Source organism: Heterocephalus glaber, unplaced genomic scaffold (assembly GCF_053883595.1).
Source record: "Heterocephalus glaber isolate CG9 unplaced genomic scaffold, H.glaber_assembly_v1.0 deba00001497, whole genome shotgun sequence".
Taxonomy (NCBI): Eukaryota; Metazoa; Chordata; class Mammalia; order Rodentia; family Bathyergidae; genus Heterocephalus; species Heterocephalus glaber.
The window spans coordinates 18255542-18281995 of record NW_028258320.1 but is presented as its reverse complement, the minus strand read 5'-3'; the positions used below and the strand labels follow the sequence as shown (position 1 = coordinate 18281995).

At 49.4% G+C, this 26454-nt stretch overlaps 1 protein-coding gene across 2 annotated transcripts in view; it reads left to right on the top strand.

The window, feature by feature from the left end:
• Positions 1-26454, top strand: part of Hk1 (hexokinase 1) — a 61625-nt gene that overhangs the window by 27337 nt on the left and 7834 nt on the right. For both annotated transcript variants that reach the window (XM_004846184.3, XM_021259506.2), the window contains exons 3-14: positions 2240-2388; positions 7042-7161; positions 9379-9474; positions 9945-10044; positions 10130-10313; positions 15115-15270; positions 15988-16221; positions 18633-18937; positions 20652-20800; positions 21084-21203; positions 22997-23092; positions 23676-23775. In XM_004846184.3, the coding sequence (XP_004846241.1) occupies positions 2240-2388; positions 7042-7161; positions 9379-9474; positions 9945-10044; positions 10130-10313; positions 15115-15270; positions 15988-16221; positions 18633-18937; positions 20652-20800; positions 21084-21203; positions 22997-23092; positions 23676-23775 (1809 nt within the window). The remainder of the gene's footprint in view (positions 1-2239; positions 2389-7041; positions 7162-9378; positions 9475-9944; positions 10045-10129; positions 10314-15114; positions 15271-15987; positions 16222-18632; positions 18938-20651; positions 20801-21083; positions 21204-22996; positions 23093-23675; positions 23776-26454) is intronic.

Genomic DNA, 26454 nt, shown 5'->3' with positions numbered 1-26454 from the left:
CTGAAGATGTGGAGAAATTGGAAACTTCATAACCTGGGGGTGGAAAATGAGGCAGCTGGGCCAGGGATTTAGCTCGGTGGTTCTGCCGCCGCCTGCCTCGCAAGTGCAAGGACCCGAGTTCAATCCCCGGTCCCCCCTGAAAAAAAGAAAATGAAGCAGCTGCTTTTGAAAACAGTGACAGTTCCTCTAGAAGTTAACATGGTTATCATCTGACACAGTGGTTCTGATGCCAGGCACTGGATATACCCAAGAGAAACAAAAACATGTCCACGCAGAAACTTGTGCACCAGCACTGTTCAGAGGAGCTGAAAGGTGGAAGCACCCTGTGCCCCTAAGATGAGTAAGGAAGTGAGAGCCGATAAGTCCAGGGGTGCGAATTTGGCCACAAAAAGGAGCGGAATACTGACACATACGCAGCACAGATGAACTTTAAAACATTTTCTAAGGGAAAGAAGCCAATCACAAACCACATAACGCTATCATTTATGTGAAGGGTCCTGAGACGATGGAGGGAGGAGAGGGCATGGGAGGTGATGAAGGGCATTGGATTTCGAGATGATCCAAATGTTCTAAGGCTGCTTGTGGTAATGGTTGCATAATTGAATATACTAAAAGCTGTTGAGTTGTATGATTCAAATAGGCAAATTGTGCGATATGTGAAATACATTATAAAAATACTGTTGTATATTTATTGGCCACTTTCTTCTCTGAAGTGTCTGTTCATTTCATTTGCCCAGTTTTTGACTGGGTCTTTTATTTTGGGAAGCGGGTCTTATATTTTTGAATTCTTTATATATTCTAGATGTTAGTCCTCTGTCTGAGGAACAGCTGGCAAAATATTTTCCCATTCTGAATGTTGACTCTTCACTCTGTTGGTTGTTTCTTTTGCTGTGCAGAAGCTTTTTAATTTGATTTGATCCCATTTACTACATTGCCATAAAGAGAGATAAATTTAAATCACTTGTAGGAAAATGGATGAGACCGTAATGTTAAGTGGAATAAATCAAACACACAAGCTTAAATATCTCATGGTTTCTCTTATCTGAGAAACCCAAAATATAAAGAACAAAATAAAAGAGCAATAATGGAAGTAGGGAGATAGATCCTTCTCAAAGGGGAAGGGGATCAAGATAGAGGGAGTGGGTAAGGAGGGAAGGGAAAGGGCTTAAAAAAAGAATGAAGATGTGTTATGTACACACACCAACTCCACACAAGGATGTAAACATTATGTACTGCAAACATGTACTAGTAAAAAATTTTTTAAAATTTATAATTTTGGTGAAAAAATGATGTCACATACAATATAGTAATAAAGATCCTTCTGGGATTTAGCTCAGTGGTGCTGCCGCCTGCCTCATAAGCACAAAGTCCTGAGTTCGATCCCTGGTACCAAAAAAAAAAAAAAAAAAGATCCTTCTGGAAAGTGAGGTTGTCCCAAGCACTCTGGTATTGACTGCCACAGGATTGAGGGCTTGGTGGGCTACTGAGACTCAGGGAGGCAGAGGTGGCTGTCACCCCGGCCTGATGACACAGGTTACAACACGGGTGAACCTTGAAGTCGTGTTAGGGAAAGAAACCAGTCACAGAAAGTCAAAGACTCTATTTATATGAGCTTCTAGACTAGGCAAATTTTAGAGACAAAGTAGAATTGAGATAACCAGGGCCTGGGTAGGAAGGCAAATGGGGAGAGATTGCTTCATGGTTACAGGGTTTCTGTTGTAGTGATGAACTGTACACTGGAAAATAGCTACATTGGTAAACTTTGTGTTGTGTGTATTTTACCACAGTAATGGCACGCAGCCCCTGGGTGGTGTTGTTTTGGACTAGCAGGTAGCGATGGCCTAGCCAACATGGGAGGAGTCCGGGGCATGTGATGAATCACTTTCCGAGTTGAAGTGCTGTGTGATTTGTGTTTATGGATAGCAGTGCTGTTTTTGAAATGGGGTATTTAGAGAAAGATGGGATGGAAGTTTTTGTTTAACACTTCCATTCCTTTGTAGTTGGAAGTGAGACAGGGATGGCCTAAGCCCTTTCTGCCCGAGGCTCCCGGCCTGAGATGACCTTCTTTTGCCCCCTTGTCATGCACAGTGGTTGCTTGAGGCTACTCGAGTCCCGTGTTCCCCTGTTGGCACCATGTGTGGTGGTGGTGGGGGGCAGTCAAAACTGGGACCAGAGGGCAGGCATGGCACGCGGCCTTCCAGCACTTGAATCTGATGCGACACTGTTGTCTCCTAAACAGAAAAGGGAGATTTCATTGCCCTGGATCTTGGTGGGTCTTCTTTTCGAATTCTGCGGGTGCAAGTGAATCACGAGAAGAAGCAGAATGTTCACATGGAGTCCGAGGCTTACGCCATCCCAGAGAACATTTTGCACGGCAGTGGAAGCCAGGTGGGTCCCTGTGTTCTTTGGTCAGCGCCATTGGGCCGATGTTGCCTGGGCTGCCGCCAGGCACTGGACTCCAAAGCACTGGAGCTGCTGGCAGGGGTTTGAGGAGGCGAGGGCCTCAGTGCATATGGACCGGGAGGCTCGGGAGGAAAGGTGTGGCAGCCTAAGGGGGCCCAGCTGTGCTGGAAGAGACGTCTGTCCATGTCTGGGTAAACTGGTGATGCTGGACTGGGCGCTTGGGCTTTTGCAGGGCGAGGGTGTGGGGAGGGGTGCCCTGTGGCTCCACTGGGTAACTGCTCTCATTTCTTGGGGATCCTGGCTTGCTCCCCCTGCAGTGGTTTCTCCAAGTCACCTCACTGGTTCTTCAACCACGCACCAAAGGCCAGGCTCACAGCTCTGATAATTGGAGATGCTTTGTTCCTGGTTTTAACAGCATTGCACACCCTCAGGGCAGCAGGCAGAGAGAGTGGGCCTGGCTGTGGAAATCACTGTCCCCTCCTGTCATGCCCATGCCGAGGCCCACTCCCTCCCTGTCCAGGGAAGGCCACATCTTGCTGAAGCCAGGGGCTGTGGGCAGGCCCATCCAGTTGCTTCGAGGCCCCAGGACCCAGTGACCAGGTTCAGGAGGCCCCCAGGGTGGGTGAGTCACCTCTGAGTCCACTGAGCCCGAGATGTGGGTCGCTCTGCAACTGTCCTGTGGAGGGCTGGTGTCTAGGTTGTGTTGGTCCCTGAGTCAGGCCTGTGGCCACCAGGGGCTTGTTCAGAACTTGCCAGTTGCTTGCTAGAGGGAAGGATGTGTTCACTGCAAGGTTTATGACTAAGTTCTGAGCTGGCCTGGGAGATGAGACCCAGGAGCCTTCTCCTGGGATTCTACTTTGTGCAAAACGATGTGGGTGGGACTGGAGCGAGACAGCTGGCCTTTCTGTGTCTGAGAGACAAGGGCTAGTCCTGGCCTCTAACTTGCTCCCTGGGGTTTGGGGTCAGAGCTTTTCAGACCACATCATGGTGAGCACGGATGGGGAATCTCGCAGTGCAGTGAGCCACCCTGCTCTCAGGGGTACGTCATGTGTGGGTGGCCCTGCCTCTGTTGCTGGGGTGCAGAAACCGGCCTATTCATCAGGTTACTGTGAGGCTGCCCACGTCTCCTCCCCAGGGCCCGAGAGCCATGGGCTTAGCATATTCCGGTTCCATTTAGCAGCAAGGACTGGCTGTCATTCTGTTCCCATTGGTTCTTGGATTGAACCACCTAAGCCTGGTGCCTTTACCATTGAGACTGTCACTGTACAAACATTCATGTGCCTTGGCCTGACCTGTGTGTATGGTATTAGGGTTGAACCCAGGACTTTATACATGTGCTAGGCAAGCACTCTGCCACCCAACCATACCCCCAGCCCTTTTTAAAAATATATATATTCTTTTTTTGGTACCGGGGATCGAACTCGGGTCCTTGCGCTTGCACAGCAGGTGGCGAAACCACTGAGCTAAATCCCTGGCTTCATCCCCCAGCCCTTTTTTATTTTTTTTTTTTTTGGTACCGATGATCGAACTCGGGTCCTTGTGCCGGAACCACTGAGCTAAATCCCCGGCCCTCCCAGCCCTTTTTAAAAAAATTTTTTTGAGACAGGATCTTGCTAAGTTGCTCAGGCTGGCCTTGAACTTGCAATTCTCCTGCCTTAGCCTCCTGAGAAGCTGGGATTACAGGTGTGTGCCACCATGCCCTGTTAAGCCTGACCTTCTAGTAGCAGGGTTTGTGATTGGGGGGCGCCCTCCTCCAGGTGTACACTCACTGCATTCACTTCCACCACACCTTTCTTATCACCGTCTCCTTTCAGTCCCCATCTTCCTTGCTTGGTCTCAGGATCCCTTTATTTCCTGCTACTTCTCTTTTTTCCTCTTCCCCTCTCAAGCAGTCTGAAAAGATGATGATGATGGCAGTGGTGCTGATATAATGTTGTATCATTAGAGCAGGTACAGACACAGTGCTTGTCCCGGTGTAAGCACCTTACATGTACTAACTCATTCAGTCATCACAACAGCCCCATGCAGTAGGTGTTCTTATTCCCATATCGCAGATGGCAAAATTGAGGCTCAGCTGTCTAATAACTAACTACTAGGATTTGAACCAAGCAGTCCAGTTCAGAAATTAATTTCAGCAATTTGGGACTTCTAGGCAAGTTTTTTTTTTTTTAATTTTCATTTTAATTTTTAAATGTTTGATGGTGAGGGAATGTGAGAATCGTGACAAGGGAATGAGGGAAAAAGGCTTGGAGGAGGCCACAGAGTTAGGAAACGGGAGCCTCTCAGGAAGTCTGGTGTTAGTAACATCAGTACCCTGTGGTACGCCTTTCCCAGGTCTCTTGCTGTCCGGGGCAGAGAGGTCCTCACTTTGCCTGTGGAGCTGCTCAGACTCCCAGACTGAACAGTGGTGAATTTGTAGGGTTGTGGTCGTAGGGGATTCTCCTCCTCTGGAATAGGTGGGTGATCTTAAAAGTTGATTCTTAAGCCTTTTATTTGAAATACTGTTCAATTTATAGAAAAGTTCTAAGAGTCTACGGCCATACCACCCTGAATGTGCCCGATCTCGTCTGATCTTGGAAGCTAAGCAGGGTCGGGCCTGGTTAGTACTTGGATGGGAAAAGTTCTAAGATAAGTTCAAGGAGCACGCACCTGGTCTCCCTTCATTCAGACTGCCCACACCCCACCCGCAGTGGCATCTCAAAAGCCTCTGCAGTTTTAAGGTTTCATAATTTCAGAAGGACAAATGCAACATTCTTGAAACATCACTTGCTTAGTTTGGGGAATTTTGACTAACAAATATTTAAGTTTTTGTTTTAGCTGTTGCTTGCCCACCTCAATTGGAAGGTCTGAGTCTCTGTGTATTTTTAAAATAAGAAGCATGTTGTCAGGAATGAAAAAAAAAAAGAATGTTTTTCTAGATGCTGAACTGTGGAGTGCAGAGGGGCTGGGTCACCTCTGTCCTGGCTGATCGCAGACAGGGCTAACCTGGGGCTGCTTCCCAGTGGAGTGACGCGGGGGGGGGGGGGGCGGGGGACGGGATGGGACGTGTGCTTGGCTTGGCTGGGGCACTGGGTGCCTGTCCCATTCCTGTGAGTCCCTGTGTGTCATTTCGACAGCCTGATGCTCCTAGGTACTTCCCTGCCCTCTCTGCAGTCCCCCTCCCTCCCTTCCTTCTCTTCTTCCTTTCTCCCTTCCTCCCTCCTGCATTAGGTGTTTGCAGCTTGTGAGTGCAGATGGCGTAGGGCAGAGGACTGACTTGGTAATGGGTTTATATCAATCTGAAATATAGGTCACAGCCAGCTTAGCCTGGGTTCTCCAGGGAGCCAGTCATGCATCTCCTCAGTCAGCGCCTGTGCCTGCAGCCATAGTCTGAATGAAGGCAGCTCAGGGACAGAGGGCCCTAAATCAAAGAACTCCTTTAGGCCAATGACCTTGTCTGGCAGCTTGGGTGGGGCCACTTCCTGTCACTGTGGTTTGGCCCTTTAAGCACAGGAAGCTCTGTGACCCTGTTAATCTCATATAGAAGGAAGTTCTGGTGTCATAATAGGAATGTAAAATGGACAAGGAAGTCATCTAGACTGGCATGGCTGCCCTGAGGAGCAGACAGGTGTTCAGATTGCATCGACAGAGGTAGAGTGCTAAAGAAAAGGCGATTCTCGATTTTTCTAAGATCTCTTCTGGTTGGAACATTACATTAGTTCTAATTCCATTTTGGAAAAGAGAGGAATTGTTAGAAAGATCTGAAAAGTTTACCTGAGAGATGCTGAGCCTCTTGTTACTAGCAGAATGCAAGTAGTAGCCTGGGAAGCAATGCTCTGGACTTGTCTAGTGGATTCTAATGTGATGTGGAACAGGCACAGGAAACTGCAGTTGTGAGAACTACAGTCCTCAAAGCACACGACGGCATGGATGACACTCATGCACATAATGTGGGCCACACCTGCCTCCCTTCTGTTGTGGGCAGTAGACACTCAGGCCAAGCCGGCCAAGGTGCTATAAGTCAGAGTGGCAGAGGGGGAACCACAGGAGCACGAGGTTGGCATCTGAGTTTTCTGTTGTTGATGCTGGGCATCAAATCCCGGGCATTGCGTGTGCTAAGCACACTCTACTGCTGAGCTACACCCCGGCCCCACATTGTATGTCTCCATGTGGGTGCTGGTGACACAGGTATGTGCAGCCGGAGAGAACCTGGTGACCTCTATACTTAGGATGTGTGCAGTTTGTTATTATGCGTGTCACCCTTAGGTAAGAAGTGAGAATACAGTGCTCTGAAGATTGCTCCATCACTCCGGCTAGAGGCTGTGGAGTTGCTGTGGAGTCCCTGAAATTCATAGGTGTCAGCGTGAAGGCCGCTCCTTCTGAGACTGTCAGAGGCCCATAGCCAGGGGGTTGTGGAAGGACGACAACCTGATTTCCTGTCATTTCTAAATGTCCTCAGCTCCCCAGGTGACACGAGTGCGTACCTGCTGTGAAACCAATTCCTTCTGAGAGTCTGAGGCTCCTAAGAGCTGTGCTGGCCCCAAGTTTCCCTTTGACACCAGCTCTCTGGGAGGCATAGGGGAGAAAATCGGTGACCTTTCCCCCCAGAATGCCAAGTCCCCTTTGTCCCACCTACCTGCTCTCCGATGTTTCTTCCAGCTTTTTGATCATGTTGCTGAGTGCCTGGGGGACTTCATGGACAAAAGGGAGATCAAAGACAAGAACCTACCTGTGGGCTTCACGTTTTCTTTCCCTTGTCGGCAGTCCAAAATAGATGAGGTAAGGACGTTCTGGGGTGATCGGGTTCTGTGACGACCTTTTCCTCTTGACCACTTTACCCTCTTGCTCACAGGACAGCTGCAGGTCTGGTATTTTTAGAAATATTTGCAGAAATTGGTGGGTATGGTGGTGCGTGCCTATAATGCCAGCACTCAGGAGGCTGAGGCAGGAGGATTGACACAAGTTCAAGGCCAGCCTGAACTTACATAGCGAGACCCTCCTATCTCAAAAATTAAAGAGGAAACAAACCATAAATATTTGTAGAAATTAATGTGAGGCCTGACGTAATGTTTACTTTTTTCAGTTACTTTAGTTGCTGATGTATTTTTCAGGAACTGTTTTTTTTTGGTACCGGGGATCGAATGTGGGACTTTGCGCTTTCGAGGCAGGCAGCAGAACCACTGAGCTAAATCCCTGGCCCTAGTTGCTGATGTATTTTTGGAGACACATCATGGTATTTGTGGCCACCAGGTAGAGAGAACTATTTATTAATAAACTCAAGCAAGTGAAGGGACAGAAACCAGGCCTCAGGAAATGGGGTGAGGAGGGAAAGTGCGTTGTCAGAGTTGGACCTGCAGCATTTGCCTGGAAGCCGCCCTGGTTACTGGAAGAGTCTGGCCAGTGGCTCCAGCCCCAGAGAGGCCCTGGGGTCCCTTGTTGACCTCCTGGGTGACTCGTCACTCCCACTTTCCTGCTTGTCATTTGTTTATCTGTTCATCTGTTCAGCAGGAATACACTCAGTTTACCATGTGCTGGTGCTCTGCCCCAGAGAGCTTCAAGCATCTGACAGAAATAGAGGCATCCTGGGCCTTTTTTATGTGGAAAGATAGAAACATACACACATGCACACGCACACGCATATGCGTATGTGTGTGCAGACATGAATAACTTTGAGAGCCTGCAGAGAGGAACAGATGTGTGGGGAAGGGCATTGTGGCAGAGGAGCCAGAGGTGAGGCCCCCTGCCAGCCCTGACCCCACTCTTGAGAAAGCTTCTGGGGCTCTTTCGAGACTCCAGGACTGTCCAGGACTGCCTCCTTATTCTAGATGAGCAGAGCAGACCTCCCAGGGGGCAAGGGAGCATTCCTCAAGGAGACGGGCAGGAGGTTGGAAAAAAGACCAAGTCTCATGTTCTCTGACCCCACGTTCTTCCTACAGCATCTTCTCTGAGGCTTTTGGGGGTGAAGTTCGAGGGGAAGGAAGGTGTCCAGGGGCTTTTACGATGCCAGGCTTAGGCATAATTGCTCCTGAGCAAAGAACCACCAACTACTGGAGGGCTTGCATTCCCCGGTGCAGCGTCCAGTCTGTGTGTTCTCAGCCAGCGAAAGTGGGACCCCATCCTTGTGCTCCTCCTGGAGTCCTGCAAGGCCGGGGGAGACACCCAGCTTCCCAGCCTGGTGCATCTATAGCCACTTTCTCCATTCAGGGAAAGACAGTCAAGTATAAGTCATCTTTAAAAACAGAGAAACAAAAGCAATGTATGAAGCTACTCCCCCTCCACATTCCCAAATGAATAAGTACTGTATTGGATGTCTGTCTTTCTTGATGTTTTCCCATTAATATGAAACAGGAATGGGTCACTGCTTACAAAAATTTCTTGTGTGTGTGATACTGGAGATTAAATTCAGGGAGTGCTAAGCTTTAGGTACTAAGTTTAAAAAAAAAAAATTTGAATACAGTGAGACTCTAAATTGCCCAGACTGGGTTTGAACTTTAGATTCTCCTGCCTCAGCCTCTCGAGAAGCTGGGTTTATAGGCAGGTACTGGGTTTATAGGCTCCTGGCTACAAGTAGGGTTTAAGTTCTAGGGCCTGGCTCATAAGCTTGAGAGCCAAAGATTTTCTTAGCATTTTGTTTCTTTCTCACTTGGCCTTGGCTTTCTTTCCTTGGAGCTGTGGAAGTCGTGTGGTTTCTTTGCTCATTTTTCGATGGGGGTCTGGCTGCAGAGCTGACATCTGGTTAGATTTGTGTGCTCTGTGGCAGGCTCGTTCAGGTTAGCGTTAGGGTTAGACTTTATTTTGGTGTAAGCTGGAGACTTTGAGCCCATTTTTCTCTCCCATGGTGGCCTCCGAAGAAATCCATTGTGGGACAAACGAGAGATGGCTGTGTCCCCTGGTGTGATCCCTGTGGGCCTCTGCTTCCCCCCTGTCCTGGAACAGTCCCCAGGGTCTGGGTGCACAAGGCTCCTGCCTTGTCCCACCTTCCGCTGTCCTTTGCAGGGCGTCCTGATCACCTGGACAAAGAGGTTCAAAGCCAGCGGTGTGGAAGGGGCGGATGTGGTCAAGCTGCTGAACAAAGCCATCAAGCGGAGAGGGGTAATCTCTCCTGGGCTGTGTGTGTAGGGGTGGGTATGTGAGGCAGGGGAGCCAAGTCCTAAAATAGACTGAAGGGTCTGAAGATCCTGGTAGGGGAGACAAAGATCTGCAGCCTTGAGCTTTGGGGAGCCCCTGTCCCAGACACTGCTTGCTGAGGTTGCTAGAGGGGCAGGGAGCTGGCCTTCTTGTGGCACGTAGATGTCACATGTGGAGGTTTGTGGAGGAATGTGCTCCACGAGTAAAATCCACTCCCTAATGAATCCTGAGCCAGGTAATTAAGGGGCCTGTGTACTTCCATAATGCAATGACTGTGCTGTAATCCAGTTAACTTGAGTCCTGGCAGCTGTGAAGCAGGCACCCCCACAGAGCAGTGGTGGTTGGCAGAACAGGTCGCTCCTACCAAGCGCTCTGGGACTGGCGTCACTGCTACCACTGGGAGCGGTCCCTGACACCTCGGTATCTGCCCCCAGGACTATGATGCCAACGTTGTAGCTGTGGTGAATGACACTGTAGGGACCATGATGACCTGTGGCTATGATGACCAGCACTGTGAAGTCGGCCTGATCATTGGTAATGCACCCTCCAGGTGATGTTCCCAGATGGTGCTGCCACCTCCCCTTTGTGTGGTCACAGTTTCCCATGTTGTCTCTCCCAGGCACAGGCACCAACGCTTGCTACATGGAGGAGCTGAGGCACATTGATATGGTGGAAGGCGACGAGGGGAGGATGTGCATCAACACCGAATGGGGGGCCTTTGGGGACGACGGGGCCTTGGAGGACATCCGGACTGAGTTCGACAGGGAGATAGACCGGGGATCCCTCAACCCTGGGAAACAGCTGTGAGTCCTGGATCTCCTCTTCTAGCCACATATATGGCTTAGGGGACCACATGGGGGTGGGGGCTGAAACAGCACAAAGCCAGGTGATCACAAATGAAAAAGTGCATCAGATTTGTAGGGTTTTTTACCTCTTATTTGCATAGATACACAGCGGTGGAGTTTCCTTATGCTTGCGTCTTTGGAAAACATTTTGTGTGATTTTTTTTTTTTTTTTTTTTTTTTGGTACCAGGGATTGAACTCCGGTCTGTGCACCTGCAAGGCAAGCCGCAGAACCACTAAGCCAAATCCCTGGCCCTTTCCTTTATTATTATTTTTTATTTTTATTTTTATTTTTTTGGTACCAGGGATTGAACTCCAGTCCTTGCACTTGCGAGGCAGGCAGCAGAACCACTGAGCTAAATCCCCGGCCTTGGAAAACATTTTGAAAATTAGAAGCCTAGAAGCATTAGTGTAAAACATTTCTCTGCGCTGTGGTCACTAGCCCTGCTGCTGAGGGTAAGGAAGGGCATATGGTATGTGAGACATCTGTTGAGCAAAGGAGAGTGAGTTGCCCACTCACTCATAATGTATTTATTGAATATTTATTGTATTCCGAGCACTGTGCTAGACTCCAAGGATCCAACACAGTGCCTTCCCTCCCAGCACTTACCATCTAGGTATCTCTTGCAGAGGAGAGGGTGAGAACTGCACAAGTTATACAGACCTCAGCAAGAATGGAGAATGTAGAGATTTCTTCTGTGTCAAGCATAGCAGGATGGGTCACAGTTGATAAAGAACATCAGGTCCACAGGCAGGTTGATTGTGGCCTTGGAGAGCTCCTGATTGCAGAAGCGGAAGTGGCATCACTCAGGCTAGAGTGGCTGTTGGTGACTTGGAGCCACTTATTCCTGAAGTACACGCTCATATTTCTCTGTGTGGCCAGCAGGCTGCTAGCCCTCTCAGATCCAGCCTGCTTCCCAGCGGCCTTGCCCTGCGGCTGGGTGCTGTCGGCATCCAGAGAGGTGTCCCCATACACCTAACAGCCCTAATCCCGACGCCAGATAGAAGCAGGAGTTTCCTAGTCGTGTAGTAACCATCATCAAAGGCTGGGCAGTTGGTATTTCTGTGTGGGTCAATGGAATGGCATAATGACCAGGCCCCTGCCACTGTGGCAGGTGCTGCTGAGGAAACTAGGTTCTCAGTGAGGGGATGACTAAGTTCTGAACACCTGGAGATGAGCATCGGCCTTGCAGGCGGAGACTGGGTACCAGCTTGGTGATAAAGGTCCTCATTCCAGAATCAGAGGTTTTTGGTTTTTTTCCCTAGTCCATTGGCCTGACCCCTAACCCTAAATCTTAGCCCCAGCTGACATGAGCTATTTACAGTCCCTGCGTATGTTTCACTAAAAAGCCATGAATGTGCTTGATTACACCGCTGCCTCTTCCCTACCCCTGTCTTCCATGGAATGCCAAGTTCTTCAATGCCATTTTGTCCTCTGTATGCTAGGGAAGGGTGTTTGTTCTGTTGACTGATGGGAAAACCAAGGCACTGGGAAAGGACAAAGATGGCCTGAGGCTCTTTGCTGAGGCTGGATCTGATTAGGCTTGAGGTTTTCTAGCTTGTTTGAGAGTTTGAGGTTTTCCTAGTGAGTGTCTAGACTCTCTGAGAGGCTTCTCTTCTTTCTTATGGACAGAACCCATCAAGGCAGCCTAGGGGAATGATTTTCCACTTGGGGTGCATATCTGAATGACATCGGTATTCTTTAAATTAAAGAATACCAATGCCCAGGCAGCGCCTCACCATCCCACCAAGCCTCCCAGTCCTGATTTGCTTGATCTGGGCTTGCCTGTCCTCAGCATAGAAGCTCTCTGGCTGATTCTCATTTTTAACTAGGGCTGGAAACTTACGTGTGTACAAAGGCTCCCTGTGCCCAGGTGGGGTCTAGATCTCTAATATCCATTCATTCATTATGTTTGAAGTCAGCATTTACCGAATGCCTACATTGACAGTGATACATGGCTCTTGTCTTCATTGGCGATTGCTGCTTTCATTGGTGATTGGTGGAGCCAGCAGGGGAACCATCCTGAGTATTCAGGATCCCAAGACTTGCCCCAGAGCTAGGCGTGGTCTCTGACTAAATGAGAATCAGATGTTTGACTTCCTCCCTACCACCCTTAAATTCTAGGACTTTGCTATTCTTATTATGTACCTGTGTCCTGTTGTAGCTTTTGGTTCCTCCTCCTTCTGTTTTTCATTCTTCTTCTCCTTCCCTCTTATCTTTCTTGGGGGTCTCTTGCTTTTCTATTTTCTATGCTCTGTCTGGAATATCATCCCATTTCCCTGAGATTCTTTATCACATCCTTCGAAATACAAGGAGAGGCTGGGTAGGGTGCCCTGCACCTGTAATCCTAGCACTCGCATTTGGGAGGCTGAGGCAGGAGGATCACTGCAAGTTCAAGGCCAACCTGGGCTACATAGCAAGACCTTGTCTCAGAAAAACAACAACAAAAAAGCAAGGAGACACTCACTTCCATACAATAGCAACAGCAGTGACCTCGGCTGCAGGCACAGTGGGTGAAGGGAATCCTTTGGCCTGGATGGTGGTAGAGTAACTGCACAGCTTTTCACCTTAGTCCTCAGGCCCCTTGTCTCCTTGTTTCTCTGCTCTCTCTGTAGAATCTCCAGGCACTTCCAATCCTGGGTACTTGGCCATAGGTTTCGTTCTCCTTTTTTCTCCCTGGGCTGCCAGCTGGAGCTGACCAGGCTGTCAAGGGAACTGCTCATTGGCATGCCAGTCCTTGCTCACAACCCCTTCCCTGTCTCAGTCCTGCCTGGCAGCCCAGTGGCTGAAACACCATGGTGCTACTCGTGCTGCCGGTCTGTGGTCGAAGGCACCCAGCTGCAGGTTCCACATAGGAAGAAGGAAGCACGCTGTGGAGAGGGAGCCTGTCTTGTGTGTCTCTGGCTAGAGCAGAGAGGAGCTCCTGAGAGGCGTGTGGCTTATGCTACTGCTCAGCAGGGGTTCTAGAGAGCGGAAAAGGGCAGAACCCCAGCCTAGGTCTGCTTTATCTGGAAAAGGAGGTCTTCGTGACTACAGAGTGAAAGACCACAGTGTAGAAAAAGTCCAGAACATTCTGGGTGTCTCTAGAAGGCAGAGATGCTAGCTCATCCTTTCCTGTTGTGACACTGCCCAACCAAGGGACAGGCTTCCTCAGGAAGAAGTGAGCTGGAGGACAAGCAGAGTCTGGGTTAGGAACGGGGCTGGGTGGCCACTGGCATGACAGCCTGGGTGACACTGAATGACAATGTCCCGGAGACCGGCAGGCAGCACTGTGGTTAGAACATGGTCTCTGGTGGTCCATTTCAATGGGCTCAGAATGGGGTTTGCCACTTGTGGGCTCTGTTCAAGCCAAGGTGTGTAACTTTTGTGTGCCTCAGGTTCCCTAATTGACATATGTGAATGTCTTCCTCCTAGAGTTGCAGTGAGGATAAAGTAAGTTAGTATATGTGAAGTCCTTAGGAACGTGCCAGGCACGTAGGAAGGGTAGTAAAAGCTCATCGTCAGGTAGACATCTTAGTATTTGACCGACAGTAACCTGTGCCCTCTGTACAGCCTTGTAGGAAGACCCTGTCATTATTTATCCCCATTGCATGCACAGGTGAGGGCACTGAGGTCCAGAGAGGCAGGTGCCCTGTCTTGGCACAGATGGGTGAGCAGGGCAGTTAAGCTGTACCCCTTCTCCCCACTCAGAGGTCCCAGCGCAGGCTCCGCAGGGGCTGTCTCTGCAGGAGCCTTGGGCAGCCGCTGGGCAGCTGGGACTCAGGGCGTTCTCCTGCCAGGGATCCTCTTCGAAGCAGTGGCTGGGCAGTCCTGTCTGGTGCACCAGCAACAGAACAATGAGGACGGTGTTCTAAGGAGGCTCTGGGCCTGTTGGACAGGCAAGGGCTGGTGCTCTGGTCCCAGCAGCATCCTTGGCTCCCAGGCCAGCTCTGATGGGAACAAATTATTTTGCTGTGTCACCGCCAGCTCTGGGGGTGCCAGTGGGTTCCATCAGAGGAGAGGCTGGCTGTGCATCTCTGATCTGACCTGCTTGGAGTTCCTCTTAGCCTGTGGTCACTAGGACCTGGACTGAATCTGCCACAGATGCAGCATTGAGGCCCAGTCTGCTGCCTTGGGCTGGACCTTCCCTCATGTTCGTGGGCTTCCTTCTTCCTTCCCCACAGCCACCTGTCCCCTGCAGCATGGGGCGTAAAGTAGCAGCTGCAGTTCCGGAGCCCCATCTCATGCCACACTTGCAAGAGCAGGCGAGAGAGCAGGATTACTCTGGGGTTGGCTTGTTCCCAAGTAGCCACAGTAGTGGGATGAGCTGATTGGCTTTCAGCTGGTCAGAGCCCATCCTGGGGTTCAGGGTGTGGTCAGCAGGAAAGGAGTGGGTTCCTCAGTTGTCTTGATGGTGGCCTCATGGGGAGCTGCTGCCTCTCTATCAAGAAATTTCCCCTTTCTGAGCTGGGAAGTGGGGAGAATGCTTCCCCTGGGAGACCCCCCTGGTAGAGCAATGGCAAGGAAGACCCTTTAAAAAGCATAGTTTATGGTTACATAAAAGACGTTTACCTAATGCTTGCTTGTTGGGGAGCCTTCTCATCCATCATCGCCAATCTAGAGCCCAGCGTTCCCTACCTCCAGGGAGCCTTCCCTGCTTGCCTCTGCGCATGTTCTGTAGCACGTTCGGCGGAGCTGACCTGCCTGCTCTGGAGTTGCCTTCCCTGTCCCCTCATTGAGAACAGACATCTATCAGCCTGTGCGTGACTTTCCTCCTGCAGCTTTGAGAAGATGGTCAGCGGCATGTATCTGGGAGAGCTGGTTCGGCTGATCCTGGTCAAGATGGCAAAGGAAGGCCTCCTGTTTGAAGGGCGGATCACCCCAGAGCTGCTCACCAGAGGGAAGTTTGAAACCAGTGACGTGTCGGCCATTGAAAAGTAGGTCCCAGGGGCCGGGGATTTAGCTTAGTGGTTTCGCCGCCTGCTGCCCAAGCGCAAGGACCTGAGTTCAATCCGCGGCACCAAAAAAAAAAAGAAAAGTAGGTCCCACCCCCAGGGGGAGGAGGGAGACAGGACCATCATTACCTCTTGGGTCCAAACATCAGGGTTTATGGGTCCAGCTCCACTTGCTTGTAGCAGATCCATCCTGGCTGCTTTCCTTGCAGGCCCCTGTGGCAGGTCATTAAAGAACAACCAGATTACCAGCTGGTGCTTCATGGATGATCTTCCTGCCTAGTTCCCAAAGCAGCACGCTATCCTGCCCCCCCCCCAACACACACACACACACACACACACACACACACACACAGCATTAGAGCCCAGAAAGCAGCTAATTCTTATGTTGAGTGAGGAGCTGACCAAGTGTAGGGCTGGGTTCCCTTCTCCAGGCTAATTTCCAGGGAACCCTAGAGACTTCAAGATGATAATTGGATGGTTCTATGGTCAGTAGGGTTGAGAAATGCTACACATTTATGCTCCTTTTAGAGATTTTCAATACATGTTAGCTCCCTTCTCAGGCTCTCATACATTCAGCAGTCCCAATCCCATGTGAACACAGCTGGAGAGTTGGGTGCTGCCTTCCCTGTAGCTATGAGCTCCAGCAGTTTGCACACCTTGATGCACTCCTTAACTCGGTATTGGCCTCTGACCTCACAGGAACAAGGAAGGCCTCCAGAATGCCAAAGAAATCCTGACCCGCCTGGGAGTGGAACCCTCTGATGATGACTGTATTTCGGTCCAGCATGTGTGCACCATTGTCTCCTTTCGCTCGGCCAACCTGGTGGCTGCCACATTGGGAGCCATCTTGCTCCGCCTGCGAGATAACAAGGGCACACCCAGGCTGAGGACCACAGTTGGTGTTGACGGCTCTCTTTACAAGACACACCCACAGTGAGTCCACCGTTTGCTGTCATGGGCTCTCAGTGCCCCTCAGGAGTCAGGCCCTCCTCTGGAGGTCAGACTTTTGCACCCAGTGAACGTTTCTTTGGTGCACAAGACAATACCTGGTTCTGGGCCAAAAGGTTAAGAGTTGTCCCTTTGGGAAGTCTCACCCTCAGAGAATCCACGCCCATGTTCCTTCTGCTGTCCGCTGTTACCTCATTTCAGAACTTGGGTTAGAGGTGGCTCCAGCTTCCAAGAGCACTGAATGGAATGTCTGTAGCTTGTCAGCATTTCATCAGGAGCACTTTCACCCTCATTATAGCTGGGATCATAGGTGTAGTACTCAAGCCCTTGTTTCAGAAGCTCCTGGTAGAATCCCCCAAGCCCACAGACATTGCTGTTTCAAGTGGGAGACTTGTCATCTCTTGGCATCTGAGAGCCAGACAGATGTAAGCTGAAGAAGTTTCCCCTGCTGAGGAGCTACGCTGTTTACCATGCTGTCTTCTTGTCTATTGGCTGCCTTGGTCATGCCCGGAGTGGCCAAGCTTACATTCCAACACCTCCTCGGCCAGTAAGGACAAGTCCGGAAGCTTTTTGAATGGCTGAAGGCAAATCATTTTAAGTAATAACTGCCCATGGCCTGGCTTTTATGTACAGGACCTCAACTTGTTTTCCCAGTGTGCATAGCTATGCATGTGAGGTGGCCTTGCAGGTATTATACCTTCATGCCTGGCATTGGTAACAGTTACACGAATGCTGGTTGATGATGAAATAGTCCTCTGTTGCTGAGGGACTAGTGTTTGAGCTAGTTAGAGGGTGTTACCTGCTAAGATCATAACTAAAATAAATTTTTTTTAAAGTATTTGTAAAATTATCAGTAATGAAACTAGCCATTTTTTCTCTTTGGAATTCCTTCTCCCTCTCTCCCTCTAAGAGACAAGGTGTTGCTGTGTTGCCCAGGCTGGCCCTGAACTCTTGGGCTCAAGTAAGCCCCTTACCTCAGCCTCCAAAGTAGTTGGGACTACAGGTGCATGCCACCACGCCTGACTTTGTCTTTGGGATTTCTTAGCTAATTTTTGGACTAGAAGGCCTAAGGATTTGCAGCAGCATGCTATTTTTTTTTAATGTGGTAAAATAATACATAAAATGAAATTTATCACTTTAATTTTGTTTTTCTTTCTTTTTTTTTTTTTTGGTACTGGAGATGGCATTGAAGGGTAATCTGCCACTGAGTTACATCCATAGTCCTTTTTATTTTTTGAGACAGGGTCTTCCTAAGTTGCCTAGGCAGAACTTGAACTTGGGAACCTCTTGCTTCAGCCTTCTGAGTAGCTAGGATTACAGGTGTGCACAACTATGCCTGGCTCCCCTAAATCATTTTCAGGCATTCAGTTTGGTGGTGTTTGTATTGTTATATAGTCATCACAGCCAGCCATATTCAGAACTCTGTCTGCAGTTTTACATTTTATTTTATTTTTTAAAATTTATTTATTTATTTGCAAGGCAGGCGGTGAAACCACTGAGCTAAATCCCCAGCCAGCTTTACATTTTAAACAATAACTTTTCATTAGATATTTCTCATTTCAGATGTAATATATGCTCAATAGGAAAAAGTTAGTTCAAAAAGTAACAAAGAGAATAGAGAATAGAGTCATTCTGATTCCCACCCCTCGGAGTTGATGCCGTTAATATTTGGGGGAGCTGTTTTCCCTGTTTCCTTTGGCAGGCAGCCCTCCATACAGAACACAAGTTCTGTGTGTCACACAGTGCAGTCCTGAAATCCTCTTATAGCCACTTAGAAACATCCAGCCTTTTGAAGGGTGGAGGTGGAGAGAAGGAGCCAAGGGAAAATAAAGAACAAGCGCAGTTATTTATTGAGCCCTTCCTGAGCTCCAGTTACTAATCTGAGCATTGTAAGGAACCTGTTTAGTTCATGGGTTCACACCCTCGGGTAGACACTGTAGTCCTTGCTTACTCCAAAGTGAAGTGACAGCTCAGGGTCACCTGAGTGGACATGGTGGAGTTGCCTGACTTTGAAGCCCTGTGCTTTTTTTTTTTTTTTTGGTACCAGGGATCGAACTCGCGTCCTTTCACTTGCGCAGCAGGCAGCGAAACCACTGAGCTAAATCCCCAGCCCAGAACTGTGCTTTTGACCCCATGATAAATTATCTCCTTGCATATTTTGTACTTGATACTCATAATATAACAAGAATCTCTCTTTTTGTGACTGGGGGATTTCATTTTTCCTTTTTACTTGTCTGCATGTGTGACTTTTTACAGTGGCTCTATAGGACTTGTGTAATGAGAAAAAGCACATGTAGGAAGTGGAATTAAAGCCCGGGGAAAGAAAGGGGTACTGGGGGCCCCAAAGGTGGCTCAGTCCTGCTAGATGGCACATCCACCTCCACCCCTTTCCCCAGGTATTCCCGTCGCTTCCACAAGACCCTGAGACGCCTGGTACCCGACTCTGACGTGCGTTTCCTCCTCTCGGAGAGCGGCAGTGGCAAGGGGGCTGCCATGGTGACTGCGGTGGCTTACCGCCTGGCTGAGCAGCACCGGCAGATAGAGGAGACCCTGGCCAACTTCCACCTCACCAAGGAGATGCTGATGGAGGTGAAGAAGAGGATGCGAGCTGAGATGGAGGCGGGGCTGAGGAGGCAGACCCATGACAAGGCGGTGGTCAAGATGCTGCCCTCCTTCGTCCGGAGCACCCCAGACGGGACCGGTGAGGGGCTGGTAGGGCAGCCTTGCCCTTCACTCAGGCCAGTGACCTGGGCACAGCAGGGCTGAGAGAGGTTTGGATTTTCCAGTGACACATGATTTGGCAGGAACTGGTGCTCACTCAAGTCTGTTTTGTATTCACACTACTGACTTGTCCTGTGTGTGGCTCAGAGCAGTCAAATTCCTCTGGTTGGACTTCCCCGGCTAGGGCTCTCTCCAAAGCTGTGTTAGAATTAGAAAGTGCTTTAAAGTAGAAGGAAGCAGGGCACTGAAATTTTTCTAGATTCTCTCACAAACATGGCAAACCAGTGGATGAGTTTACACACAATGCTCCCTTCTTCAGTCCTGGCTGGGTGTGTGGGAGGGAGACTTGGGCCTGGCCTTCACACTTAGGCACATTGGAGAACAACTTCCGATCTTTGATGATCACCTTTCCCGTTCTCACTGGGGCTGAGCTCTATGGGGACTCGGAAGAGCTTTTTGTGGGGATTCTCAGGATAATGAATGTCCTACGTGTAAGTTACTTACTATTACATTATAAGCCACTCTAAAACAGAGTGCAGGAAACAGCAGCTGTTTAATACTGCTGACGAGTCTATGGTCAGCTGGACGGTTCTGCTTATCTGGGCCTGGCCCAGCTGATCTCTACTGGACTTGGCCCTGATCTGCTGTTGGCTGCTGGCTCAGCTGGGAGGGTGCTCTCATTCCGTCTGTATACTGGGTGCAGGGTACCTAGCCGTGTGTCTCATCTTCCAGTGGGACACTGGGCTTGGACAATGCAGTGGTGGCAGCAGGGTCTGCCAGGGACAGGAAAAGACTTCAAAGCCTTTTGGGGGCTGTCTTAGTTATTTTTTCATTGCTGAGACAAAATACCTGGCATCCAAAGTTAAAGGAGGAAAAGTTTACTTGGCTCACAGTGTGTGAAGGTTTCACTTCATAGTTGGCTGGCTCCAAGGCAGGGTGGCATGGCAGAGGGGCATTGAAGAGGAGAAACAGTCCATAGCAGGCAGCAAAGCAGTGAAGGAGTGAAGCAGCACCAAGCGACAAGCAATGACAACAGCCCTCTTTCTGTACCTTGTATCCTATCTAGGCTATCTACTCTTGGGGAGAGCAGCACTCATACCCGTGGTAGGGGCAGCTTTAATCCTAGCATTACAATTGAATCAATCCCAGCATCACATCCTTGATCCCAGCATCACACACCCTATATCCAGCCACCTCTGAAAAGCCACACTGCATGAGGCTTTGGGGAGACATCTAGAAACAAGCCATAACAGAGGCTGAAGCTGGGGGCCGCCTCAGCTTTGCTTCTATCACATTCAGTTTGCCCAAGATCCAAGAGGAGGAGAAACACTCCATCTTTTGGTGGGAAGAAAGCACAGTCATATTGCAAAGAAGGCTGGCTGCAGAGGAGGCAAGGGATATGGCCATTTTTGTATGAAGTTCTCTAAAACCAGGACCTTGTTGCTTGGCTGTTCAGTAACCCTGGTGAAGTTTGTTTACTGTGACAGGTGGTTCACTGATGGGGCCTTTGGTCCTTCCAGTGGCTCAGTTTGTGCGCTCAGTGATTTAGGGCCCACGCTGCTCCGAGCCTGCACTGTGTACTCAGTAGGGAGGGGGTGACAGGTCTCCCTTCACAAGTCTGGAGTCTTGGGGTCACTGGCTGTCAAGAGACACCTGCTATTTGTGGCAGCTTTTTGTGTTCTTCATTTGAACAGAGCACGGTGACTTCTTGGCCCTGGATCTTGGAGGAACGAATTTCCGTGTCCTGCTGGTGAAGATTCGTAGTGGGAAAAGGAGAACAGTGGAAATGCATAACAAGATCTATGCCATTCCTGTTGAAATCATGCAGGGTACAGGGGAAGAGGTCAGTGTTCTGCCCTTACACCCCTGTAGTGGTGTTCGTCACACGCAGGGCTAGAGGCATCGGTAGCTGTGTGTTTCCCACAGCCGTGTATGTGTGCCCCCGTGGCCCAGAAGCATCAGGCACCTTCAGCCATGGGTGGCCTGTGATGCTGCAGTGATGGGGAAGATCCTGGAGAAAGGTCTGGCTCGGCGTGCGTGTGTGTGTGTGTATACACTTGTATGTGTGCAATGAAAGTGTGAAACCAGAGAGATCCTTGATAACCATCCCCTCTTGTCTCCTAAAGCTGTTTGACCACATCGTATCCTGCATCTCTGACTTCCTGGACTACATGGGGATCAAAGGCCCCCGGATGCCTCTGGGGTTCACTTTCTCCTTTCCCTGCAAGCAGACGAGCCTGGATGCGGTGAGTCTGCTGCAGCTCGAGGCCCAGGACAGTGCCCTGGAGGCCATCCCCAGCTTCAGTGTCGCCCCTAACTGGAACTGGTTCCCATGTCACAGTGGCTTGACCCAGGCATTATTTCACTCCTTCCAGAACACCCTCAGACTACTACTCTTTTAGGGTTGAGGGCACTGTCTCCTGGGAAGCCTTTGGAGCCTCTAGGCACAAAGTACCTCCTCCCCTTTTGTGCTCCCTGTACTTTTGAGCATTGCACTTTTACACACTTAATAGCTCCTTTCCAGCTATCTGTGCTTGAAGAAGAACCTGTGTGCCATACACCTAGCACAGTGTTCTGTTGGAGGACACTGTTCATAAGTGCTTGCTTAATAAATGGGGTGAAGCAGGGTCCTAGATGGGGCTTGAGTCCTGAGCTCTGGGTGCTGAGGTCATGCCCTTTCACCAGTGCTCCACCGCCTGTGCAGGAAGGGCTAGGGTGGGGTGGGTAGAGCACATGGTGGGCAGAGGGGGCAGATTGTGCAGCCATCCAGCAAGCCCGAGCCTATCTGTTGGAAGCGCTGCAGGTAGCTGTGCGTGAAAGGTGGGGCATGGCTAGGGAAGTAGCCTCAGGCCTGGGTTTGAGGCATGAGTGCACCTGGGGAGAGCCAGGTGGGTGATGTAATGCAGTCACCGAGCTGACTTGGGGCCTTTTAATCCCTTCAGATCTCAGCAGATGGATCTATCTATATAAACGTGTTTATCTTTTTTTTTTTTTTGTCAGGGTCTCACTATGTAGTTCAGGCTGGCCTTGAACTCACTGTGTAGCCCAGGTTGGCCTCAAACTCATGGCGATCCTACTGCCTCAGCCTCCCGAGTGCTGGGATTACAAGCATGTGCCACCATGCCCACCATGACATGTTTTACATTGTTTGTGCAGTTTATAAAAACCTGATTTTTTAAAAATGCACTTCACTGCCAGATGTGGTAGTGAGACCCTGTCTCAAAACAACAACAAAAACAAACCAGTTTTCTTATATACCATCACCTTACATTCATAATGTGCATAAGTTATACTGTTCTTTTCCTCAGCAACTGTACATCTTCAGTCCAGTGAAACCTGAAGTTTACTTGGTAGTGTTAATAAAAAGTTTTTGTGCAAACTTCTTCAGGGGAGGTGCTATACTTGGCCATGCCTTTGGCAGCACTGGGCTAAAAATAGGCTAAGAATTGTCCGGAATTGCCATCTTCTCTCTCTCTCCCTCCCTTCCTTTCTTTTTTCTTTTCTTCCCTTCCCCTTCCCTTCCCCTTCCCTTCCCCTTCCCTTCCCCTTCCCTTCCCTTCCCCTCCCCTTCCCTTCCCCTCCCCTTCCCTTCCCCTTCTCCTTTGTTTATCCTTCCCTTCTCCTTCCTTCCTTTCTTCCTTCCTTTCTTTCTTTCTTTCTTTCTTTCTTTCTTTCTTTCTTTCTTCCTTTCTTTCTTTCTTTTTTCCTTCCTTCCTTGGAACCTAGGCCCTGTGCATGCTGCGCAAGCATTCCTCCACTGAGCTACACCCTCAGCCCCAGTATTACTGTTTTCTGGACATAGCCATTAACCTTTTGTGCCTCAGTTTCTCCAACTGTGACATAGGGATAACTTGCAGAGAGTGTGGAGGGGCCTGCAGGCTGCTCTTCATCTTGTTGGTGTGCAAGTCTGATGTTGGAACTTTGTCTCCATCGATGCAAGTCCTTGGCAGTTGTGTGGTGGGAGGGTTGGTGCAAGGCCTCCTAGTATTCTGCTCAGAACCATTCATCGCCCTGGCTCTCTTGTGCCTTCCTGTTTCAGGGAATCCTGGTCACTTGGACGAAGGGCTTTAAGGCAACTGACTGCGTGGGTCATGACGTAGCCACTTTACTAAGGGATGCAATAAAAAGGAGAGAGGTAACTATTAAGAAAATGTTTTAAAAAAAACTGTTCACTACTTCTTTGGGATTTAAAATTTATACTTGCTTGTTGTAAAGAATTGGGACAGTACAGAAGTGTGGTCCGGGGAAATAAAAGTTCCCCATTTCTTCACTCAAATGCCAGCAATAAAACCAGAGTTACTAGTTAAAGAATGATATTTTTACTTTTTTTTTTTTCCGTACCAGGGATTGAACTCGGGTCCTTGTGCTTGTGCAGCAGGCGATGACACCACTGAGCTAAATCCCCGGCCAAAGAATGATATTTTTAAAAGAAAAGTAAAACTATGACTCTCACAAGCAGACCCTGACTGAGCCTGGCACCGTCAACTAGGCCTTGGTGTTCTGCTGAACCCAGCTGCCCTGGCAGCACGGGGTTTAGACCAGAGTAAAGAGCACTCGGTAGTCCTGTCAGAAAGCAGAACTGCCCCTGCTTCGTGGCAGTGTCTAATCCGAGCAAAGCCCCCACAGCTCTGTGGTGGCTGTGTAACAGAGTGAACCACCAGTGTTCAAGACAGATGGAATTGTCCCTTCCCTAAATTGGTGTCCCTTTCTTTTCAAAGGAATTCGACCTGGACGTGGTGGCGATGGTCAATGACACAGTGGGTACCATGATGACCTGCGCTTACGAAGAACCCAGCTGTGAGGTTGGACTGATCGTAGGTGGGTGTCCTGGAAGTATCTCCTCTTGGGGAGGAGAAGGCTGGCTTTGTCGTTTTGTGGGGCCTGGACACAGCAGCTCAGTCCTTGGGTGTGGGACAGTCCACCTGTCCTGTCTCCTTACCGTCTCAGTGCTAGACAAAGGCTGCAGAGTTTTCCGTTGAGAGGGTCCCCTCGCTGACACAGGCAGTGCCACACAATGTGATTAGATTGCCAAGAATTGAGTGTCTGGGACAAGGCCCTGAAGGCTCCTGTGGCTTGGGTGAACGGGGTAAGGTGCCTGGAGCTAGCCTGGCCAGCGCTCTGGGCCGCTCTGTTGGGCTGTGTGGGGCCTCTGGGTGGGTGTTGAGGGTGGAGTCAGGCTGGAAAGGGACAGAGTAGTCTTGGGCGCCATTTCATCTTTAGTGGCCGGTTTGTGAGTGGCCCCACCCACTGATGGGAAGCACCCATGTTGGTCCTGCACATTGTTCCCTTGTGCCCTGAACATGTTGGGAGTCTGGGCCTCAAGAACATATGATCCCAGAAGCATATCCATTGAGGCTGTGAGGAAGCCATTTACTAGTCCAGTTGATCCTGCTTGTAGCGTCAGGGATACTGGGAAAAGACCCCAAATATGGTCAACATCTGGAGGCTCTGCTGGGATACGGAGGAATGTCACCCCTCCTGTCAACCATTTGCTGAGTGCCTAGAGCCTGGGATGTGATCCAATAGGCTGTGCTCCTGAACCAGGGAGACCTTTTTAATTGGTTCTTAAGCCACTGTGTTGGCCTTTATTGAAATACAGAGAACCAGGAAGCAGCTTTATTTCTTCCTTTCTTTGGCAAAGCTCTCTCCACCCAGCCACTTCCTTACATAGGCCAGCAAGGTGAGGGTGACACAGCACATGCTCCTCCTCCAGGCCAGGCCTCCTGCTGGCAGGTCAGGCAGCCCAAGCCAAGACAGCCCTACTGCTTATTCCTGGCCCCATGCTCCAGCCACTTCTTTCCTCCATCAGTCGATCTCTTTTCCCAGAACCCCTGTGGGCCAGAGCATGGCTCACATGTTTTGGCTTTCTTTGTACCTCCTGCCCATCCATTTCTGGGGCTCTTCTTCTTTTAGTTTTATATTTTGGGTAAAGGGAGCTGAGGAAACAAAACATAAATAATCCAGTGACAGTTGAAGTCCACGAATTCTTCTTAAGTTTCTTCAAAGGGGATGAAAATGACCAAGCACTTTAGGTCTGGCCAGCGAGCATGTCCTTGTGCTCCCCCCTCTCCCACACGATGTTGACTGTCACTCAGATCCCACCCAGGATGAGTCTATGGTGCTCTGGGCCTTGCTATCAGAGGTGTGGTCCTTGACCAGCAGCAGCATCACCGGAAGCCTGTTAGAATGCAGCGCCTCCCGAGTCGGGGTCTTTGTGGTCACAGGCCCCCAGGGTGAGGTGCATATGAGAATGTGTGTGGGGAGGGCTCTCTGGTTGGTTGGTTTTTGAATTTTCAGTCCATTCAATAAGACAAGTCCGGTGACCACAAGCCTGAATGTCCTAGCAATCAAAACTGCTATGAGTGCTTCCTCTCAATTCCTTTTCATTTTTTTTTCTTTTTTTCTCCTTCTTCTCCTTCTCCTTCTTTTTGCTTGTTTGTTTTGTTTTGAGACAGGGTCTCAGTATGTAGTTTAGGCTGGTCTTGAACTTACTATGTAGTCTGCCTCAGCCTCCCATTGCTAGGATTATAGGCATGTGCTGCCATGCCTGGCTCCTCTCAGTTTCTTTACTTAGCTCTTCTTCAATTAGGACAGCAAACAGTTTGTAGTCCCTCCGCCATCTTAGGGGGCCACCCTGAGTATGTAGATATGTCTGTATGTACAGGTGTCACTGGGCTGGATCTGAGAGTTTCCCAAATGTAACCTATCCCGAGGTAGCAGGCTTGCTGACTACTGTCGCAGAAAAAGAATTTTCAAGATACATCAGAAAGGGGCACTAGTAGGGTTTATTAGACAGAGACAGAGAGTATACGATGCACTTGAGAGGAGTGCAGGTGCTCAGAGAAATGAGATGCATTACAGTTGGGGACTGGGTACATTTTTACTTCTTTTGGGGCAAAAAGCTATGGATAAAAGTGCTGCCAACCCATATCCCTCCAAAAGGTACCACCCCGTTCACAGGTATGGGCGAATTTTCTGTCTTTTTTTTTTCTTTCGGGACTGGGGATCGAACTTGGGTCCTTGTGCTTGTGCAGCAGGCAGCAAAACCACTGAGCTAAATCCCCGGCCCCCTCTTTTCTTTCTTTTTTTAATAGTTGATATAAACATTCTCTGGATTCATTCAACCTCTTGTTTACTCTCTTAATCTGGAAGGAAAGGATCATAAGTCTGACCAAGGGCTGTTGACATTGGGGCTGCCCTTATCTCAGGGCCAGGCTCCTATTCATTACTTTCTTAACTGGGCTTATTTATGGCCTTCCAGTGATGGGTCTGGAAGGGAAGAGGTGTAAATGTAGCCAAGGACTGTTGTCATGGGCTCTCTTGGGGGACTTCAGCTAAATCTTGGAAGTTGCAGTGTTCTTACAAAGTGCAATTTTTAGTTCTGATTTCCTTGTCTCCTTTCTGTCTATCTTTTATTTCTTCTATCCTACCTCATCCGCTGCATGAGTATATCTTTTTTTTTGCTTCCAATCTGAATCTTGCATACATTGCAGATAC